The sequence below is a fragment of the Doryrhamphus excisus genome, linkage group LG19 (assembly GCF_037039965.1).
Source record: "Doryrhamphus excisus strain RoL-2023G ecotype Guam linkage group LG19, RoL_Dexc_Guam_v1.1, whole genome shotgun sequence".
In the NCBI taxonomy this organism is placed as follows: domain Eukaryota; kingdom Metazoa; phylum Chordata; class Actinopteri; order Syngnathiformes; family Syngnathidae; genus Doryrhamphus; species Doryrhamphus excisus.
The window spans coordinates 6,626,445-6,632,766 of NC_136375.1; the positions used below are offsets into that span (position 1 = coordinate 6,626,445).

General features: G+C 50.5%; 2 protein-coding genes across 3 annotated transcripts; one reads left to right on the forward strand and one right to left on the reverse strand.

Annotated features, from left to right (window-relative positions):
- Nucleotides 1–264: 264 nt before the first annotated feature.
- cryba4 (crystallin, beta A4) lies at nucleotides 265–1,491 on the reverse strand. 2 transcript variants are annotated; one of them, XM_058057839.2, is made up of 6 exons: nucleotides 1,383–1,491; nucleotides 1,157–1,200; nucleotides 963–1,081; nucleotides 752–893; nucleotides 540–682; nucleotides 265–471 (listed from the first exon to the last, which is right to left on the reverse strand). In XM_058057839.2, exons 2-6 carry the CDS (start codon nucleotides 1,193–1,195, stop codon nucleotides 324–326), a joined length of 591 nt encoding a protein of 196 aa, XP_057913822.1. In that variant the 5' UTR covers nucleotides 1,196–1,200; nucleotides 1,383–1,491; the 3' UTR covers nucleotides 265–323. The 2 variants fall into 2 exon arrangements, with proteins under 2 accessions (XP_057913822.1, XP_057913821.1); XM_058057838.2 differs by having other exon boundaries at nucleotides 1,287–1,424.
- A 623-nt stretch (nucleotides 1,492–2,114) lies between these two features.
- On the forward strand, nucleotides 2,115–5,768 carry crybb1 (crystallin, beta B1). The gene is made up of 6 exons (XM_058057837.2): nucleotides 2,115–2,279; nucleotides 2,342–2,486; nucleotides 2,586–2,704; nucleotides 2,850–2,982; nucleotides 4,255–4,397; nucleotides 5,470–5,768. The coding sequence occupies exons 2-6, from the start codon at nucleotides 2,364–2,366 to the stop codon at nucleotides 5,645–5,647; spliced, it is 696 nt and encodes a 231-aa protein (XP_057913820.1). The 5' UTR covers nucleotides 2,115–2,279; nucleotides 2,342–2,363; the 3' UTR covers nucleotides 5,648–5,768.
- The last annotated feature ends 554 nt before the right edge of the window (nucleotides 5,769–6,322 follow it).

Sequence of the window (6,322 nt, forward strand, 5' to 3'; positions counted from 1 at the left end):
CTAAACCAAAGCGTAAGTGTACACCTAACCCCAACCCTAGCCTAACCCCTTTCCCTCTAACCTAATCCTTGACCCTTAACTGTAGTCCCAACACCAACATGACCCCCACCACCTAAACCAAAGCCCAAGTGTACACCTAACCCCAACCCTAGCCTAACCCCTTTCCCTCTAACCTAATCCTTGACCCTTAACTGTACTCCCAACACCAACACATGATGAGATGAAGATGCAGAATGAGGTGATGTGAAATGAAGGAAATGCTGCTGATGTTTAAGAAAGACGGTTTAATCAGCTGGAAAGCAGCGGGGGTCAGAGGTGAGGGGTCACTGCTGGATGCGGCGGATGGATTGGACCTGGGGGGTCTGGCTGTGGGAGCCAAACTCCTTGAAGTGTTTGTACTCGCCGCAGTGACGGTCGCACTCCATGATGTACTGGTAACCACGGTAACCAGGGTACTGGTAGCACACAAAGCTGTTGAGAGATGGAGGAGGGGTCAGAGTGCGTCGAGCTAGGACGACCGAGGAGATGGGGTCACTCACGCTCCGGACTGGACCCGCAGAGAGCCCACTTCATTGTTGCACCAGCCCATGGCCTGCAGGGAGGGGTAGTCGTCACTCAGTTCACCTTTCCGACCCAGGAAGTTCTCCCTCTCAAAGATGGTCATGCGGCACTCTCTGTGGTTCTAGAATGGAAACAGAAGACACGTTCAGGAGGACGTAGCAACGTCGGATGCTACGTGGACGCCACTCACAGCGCAGGCAATAGGCCGGAAGGAGGTCAACCTTTCGATGTGGTAGGCGTTGCTTCCCCCGAAAGCGTCACACTGGGGGTACTCGCCCCGCTCCAGAACCAGCTGCTGGCCCTGGAAGGAGGCGTGCTCGTAGCCCACCCAGCTGCAAGGAGCAAAGACGTTAGCGGAACACGAGGACGCCGCACACAGTGGTTGGACACTGAGCACTCACGCCCCGCTCTCCACCCGCAGGGAGCGCACGGTCTCGAAGCCCAACTCCATCACGTTGCAGCACTCGGACGTGAACTCATGGCGCCGGCCCTGGAAGCACTCCTCGTCGAACACGATGATCTACGCACAGCGAGACGCCGTTTGAGCAGCGGCGCGTACAGCTCGCTGCCGTGTGACCCGCCGCCCCCCACTCACCTTCCAGTGTCCGGAGAACTTGGTGCAGTGGTGAGTCATCTTGTCTGCAAGGACACATAGCGGGTCAGAACCCGGAAGCCACCCAACAAGCAGAACCGGACAGACCGCCTGGTTCCGTTCAGAGACCCACCTTCACCGGCACCGAAGCCGCATTTCTAGACCCCGTGCTGGGGGTCCAGGCACTGCTTAGGTGAATGTGGGGTCTGGGCGGGCGACGGACACTCACCTTGCTCTGACGCTCTTTGCTGCCGAGAGTGAGAGCAGCCTGGCGCCCCCTCCCTTTTAAAGCCTCCCCTGGCAGGAGGCCATCCCGAAAGGCCCGCTCAGCAGAGGGGCGTGGCTTTGTCGCCTTTGTCATCTGGCGGGGGTGGTGGGGGCACAAAGGCTTTAATCTGTGGACGACCAGAAGTGCAGACACCACATTATCAGCTGGGAGTGGGGCACGGACCACCATGACCATCATTACAAGGAAAGGTCAGAGGTCACTGGGTGTGCCAGATGATGGACAAACGTGACGAACCAAGTTTATTATTGATCATCTGTCATTATCAACAGATCCTTAGTGACGATGCAACCACCAATCAGAAGCATCCTTCATCTTTCACTGCATGCCATTACAGTCTATGAAGCACATGAAATTAACGTTGATTAGCTAATCTGTACATAGCTAACAGGTTAGGTCCTTTTTCTATAGCACAAATAATCCCACAACAATCCTTCTGTAATCCGCGTATGAGGGAGTCATGGCTAGCATCTCTCCTGCCACACCAAAAGCTAGCAGGTGAGCCAGTTAGCATGGCAGAGGTTAGCAAACAGGAAGTTTGCGAAGATGCTCAAGAGATGACATCAGGGCGGGTCCTTGACATTCCTGCTGGAGCCAACACAAACCTAAACGCCTGGCTCAGCGCTTTCCTTTGCTGCTAAAGTGCTTACAGGCTTCCAGGCCATGCCATGACCCGCTTGGCTTTGGCCCGGCCCTGCTCTGATGACCAGGCTTTTTCTTTTGTGCGGGGAGCCCCGGCGCTCAACCTTTGCCAGACTATAAAAGCTGGCCTGGAGCGAGGGGGGAGACCAGCTCGAGCCAGCCTGCCTCACGCCACACTGCAGGACAGACCCGACCCAGGTGAGCACGCCCCCCGCACGCACGCGCTAACATCAGCATCATCGCCTCCATCTACCATCCAGACTCTCCTGAAGCCCCCCCGCCATGTCTCAGACCGCCAAGTCCGCCTCCAGCCAGGGCGCCGACCCCAAAGACAAGGGAATCCCCGCCCCCGCCGCCTCCAGCAAGGCCACCAAAACGGGCGAGCCCGGCATGGGATCCTTCAGAGTGAGTCCGCCTGGGGTCTGCTTTTTTAAGACACACCATGTACCCCCCAACACGGTCACATGACCAACATACCACACTTGCTGTTGTGTGTGTGTGCAGATCATGCTGTTCGACCAGGAGAACTTCCAGGGCAGGATGTTGGAGATCCAGGGCGAGTGCATGAACGTGTGCGAGCGAGGACTGGATCGAGTGAGGAGTCTCATCGTGGACAGCGGCCCGTAAGACGACCCCTCCGTCCCCAGAGACCAGTTGATATGTTGACCTGTCCACTCATGGCTCTCTCTGTCTACCCCCCCCCCCCACACACACACACACAACCATGCCCGGCGGCACCCCACCCTTCCCCTCCCCCCATCATTTCAGCTTTGTTGCTTTTGAGCAGACCAACCTCCGTGGGGAGATGTTCATCCTGGAGAAGGGGGAGTATCCTCGCTGGGACACCTGGAGCAACTCCTACCGCAGCGACTGCCTCATGTCCCTCAGGCCCATTCGCATGGTACCGCCCACTGACCCTTAAACCTACACCTGAAGGTCATGCTGGTCAAGGTGTTAGCCCCTTGCTAACGACGGACCCCGAGCTTGATGGCTTCCTTCCACAACATGTCTATTATTTGCCAGCTAGCATATTAGCCAGTTATTTAGCATATTAACATGGCCGCTCATCTATTAGATGGGTAGTTATTCATCAATTACCACGTTAACCAGTTAAATGTATAAAATAGGTAGTTAGCATGTTAGCAAGCAATTAGCATATTAGTACATGAATCAGTTAGCATATTAACCCGGTAGTTAGCATATCAGCCTGTGAGTGGTCATATTAGTTAGCATGTTAGCCAGTTGATTAGCATAGTAGTTTGCACGAGTCAGGCAGTTAGCACATTAGTTAATTTGTTAGCACATTAGCCAGTCACCACATAAGTGAACAAATTAGCCAGTTAGTTTGCAGACTAGTTAGTAATTAGCTAGGTAGTTGGCATTTCAGCCAGGCAGTTAGCACATTAGCCTGTGATGAGTAGTTAGCATATTAGCTTGTTAGTTAGTGCATTAGAGGGTAGTGAGCATTTTGGCCCGCTAGCTACCCCGTTAACTAATGTCACACAGGGAGATAGCTTATTAGCCAGTTATTTTTCACATTCTTAGTATTTAACAAAACAGCTGACACATTAGTCAGTTAGCATATTAGCCAGGTAATCAACACATTAATGTATCACACATGGCTGTATTTAACCAAGTAGTTAGCATCTTTGAAGGTAGTTAGCATATCACCATATTACTGAGCATATTGGCCAGTTGCACATTAGAAGGTAGGTAACATATTAGTCAGTTAGCTAGCATATTATATGGTAGTTAGCATTATTGTCCAATTAGCCGAGACACTACACAGGTAGTTAGCATATTGGCCAGTTATTTAGCACGTTAGAAGGTTGTTAACGCATTAGTCAGTTAGCTAGCATATTATATAGTAGTTAGCATTATTATCCAATTAACTCAAGACACTACACAGGTAGTTAGCATATTGGCCAGTTATTTAGCATATTAGAAGGCAGTTAACGCATTAGTCAGTTAGCTAGCATATTATATAGTAGTTAGCATTATTATCCAATTAGCTCAGACACTACACAGGTAGTTAGCATATTGGCCGGTTATTTATCACATTAACTAGAATATTAGCCAGCTACCATAGGTGACGTTGGTGAAAGTGATAACGTGCTAATGATATCTATATATGTATATCGAGCTTGACGTCTCGTGTCGTCGTCGTTGACAGGACAGCTTGGAGCACAAGATCTGCCTACACGAGTTGTCTGACTTCAAGGGCAACAAGATGGAGATCCAGGAGGACGACGTTCCCACCCTGTGGGCGCATGGCTTCTGTGACCGAGTGGGCAGCGTGAGGGTGCCAGGAGGAGCGTAAGTTCCACAAATATTGGGCCTCCTCAGCACTAATGCTCTTGTAAATGATGTCGTCATCACACGGCCGGGAGCTGACTTCTCCATCTTCTTTGTTTGTCCACAAATATGTATTTTACTCTTGACTTTTCTTTCCTGTTTGCTGTTCCACCAGCAGAATGCTGTAGGCTAAACAAGCTAAACTGAAACTTAGCTAGCAGCTAGCACGTGTCCTCGTGCTCAACTGAACATTGTACAAACATCCTTGTGACACCTGGGTGTCAAACACACCACTTTTTTGTGATTTTGTTGTGAAAGTTAAATTTGTAGGACATTTTGTTTCCCGGCGGTCTAGTGGTTAGCGCGCAGACCTCACAGCTAGGGGGCCAGGGTTCAATTCCCACCCTCAGCCATTTCTGTGTGAAGTTTGCATGTTCTCCCCGTGCACGCGTGGGTTTTCTCTGGGTACTCCGGTTTCCTCCCACATTCCAAAAACATGCTAGGTTAATTGGCCACTCCAAATTGTCCATAGGTATGAATGTGAGTGTGAATGGTTGTTTGTCTATATGTGCCCTGTGATTGGCTGGCGACCAGTCCAGGGTGTACCCCGCCTCTCGCCCGAAGACAGCTGGGATAGGCTCCAGCACCCCCGCGACCCTCGTGCGGAAAAAGCGGTAGAAAATTAATGAATGAATTTTGTTTCCCCTCCCGTAAAACCTTTGAGAAGTAAAACGCTTGAATGGCGGCTGAAGTGAAAACCAAACAGCACCCCCGTGTGGACGAACGGTGCATTGCCGCAGCTCGTTGAAAGGCTGAGTCTCAAATGGAATACTTGCATGGGTACACTCGTTCATCTGACCCCATTTTCACGCATTTCTTCTCATTTTAATGGTCACTCTAGTCCCCCCTTCCGTTGTTGCTGTTGAGGGTGGCAAGTACCCATCACTGCGCCATCATAAATGTAACATCCGGGTACTGACCAAGCGCTGTACACTGTCTTTTACCGCACTTTTAAATGAAGTACGCAAGCACAGCATTTTGAGACACAGTCTTTTGTTTTGAAGGAGTTAAATCACTTTGACGTGTCCCTCAGGTGGGTGGGCTACCAGTACCCGGGCTACAGAGGCTACCAGTACCTGTTTGAGTGCGGTGACTTCCGGCACTACAACGACTTCTCGGCCGTGCAGCCTCAGATCCAGTCCGTGCGTCGCATCAGAGACATGCAGTTCCACCAGAGAGGATGCTTCACCTTCACCTCTGCCAGCAAGTGAGCGACACCTGCTGGCCACACGGTGCAACTTTTTACTCCTCGACTGACTCCTTTCTCCTATATTCGGGAGAGATTCTTGACTTTTTATGGTGCTAACTAATAAAACACATTGTGGAAAACCATTCAAGATGCCTGCGTCACCTTCAACCACCTAGTTAGGCTTTCAAACCGTCATCCGTGACGTCACGGCGGAATCCAATCACGATCCACCATGAAGACGCTAGCACTCACCTGCCAGGTGATCTTCGGAGAACTGCTGCTACCCGTTGCTAAAGCTAGCCGAGCATTACATTTGTCATTAAACCCTTCTGATATTTAGCAGTATACTAACTAAACTGCTAACACTAATGCTTAAAAGCTAACACGAACAGCAAGTCCAATAGGCCCATCGAGGTGACTACTTCCGGTAAGCGTAACGTCTTCTCTGATTAGTCCATAAGTGTCCAGTTATTTTTTATCTAAATAGCCGACTTTTTACGTCACCACGGTTATTATGATCACACGACAAGGGGAAACTGATCAGTGTTTTAACAACCAAATAAGATACATTGTGTTAACACCTCCGATGCTAGCAAGCTAACACAAGAAGGAAGTCCAATTTGCACATCGAGACTACTTCCTGTAGCCGTGACGTCTCCTCTGGCTGTATTTGAATCCGGGGTCTGCATCCTACCAG

Bases quoted from the DNA above. Each gene is read 5' to 3' on its own strand.
- cryba4 (XM_058057839.2), bottom strand. From the start codon at position 1,195: ATGACTCACCACTGCACCAAGTTCTCCGGACACTGGAAG. The intron at 1,082-1,156 runs GTGAGTGGGGGG...CGCTGTGCGTAG, and splicing joins AGTTCTCCGGACACTGGAAG to ATCATCGTGTTCGACGAGGA. The intron at 894-962 runs GTGAGTGCTCAG...TGCTCCTTGCAG, and splicing joins CTGCGGGTGGAGAGCGGGGC to CTGGGTGGGCTACGAGCACG.
- crybb1 (XM_058057837.2), top strand. From the start codon at position 2,364: ATGTCTCAGACCGCCAAGTCCGCCTCCAGCCAGGGCGCCGACCCCAAA. The intron at 2,705-2,849 runs GTAAGACGACCC...CCATCATTTCAG, and splicing joins CTCATCGTGGACAGCGGCCC to CTTTGTTGCTTTTGAGCAGA. The intron at 2,983-4,254 runs GTACCGCCCACT...CGTCGTTGACAG, and splicing joins CCCTCAGGCCCATTCGCATG to GACAGCTTGGAGCACAAGAT.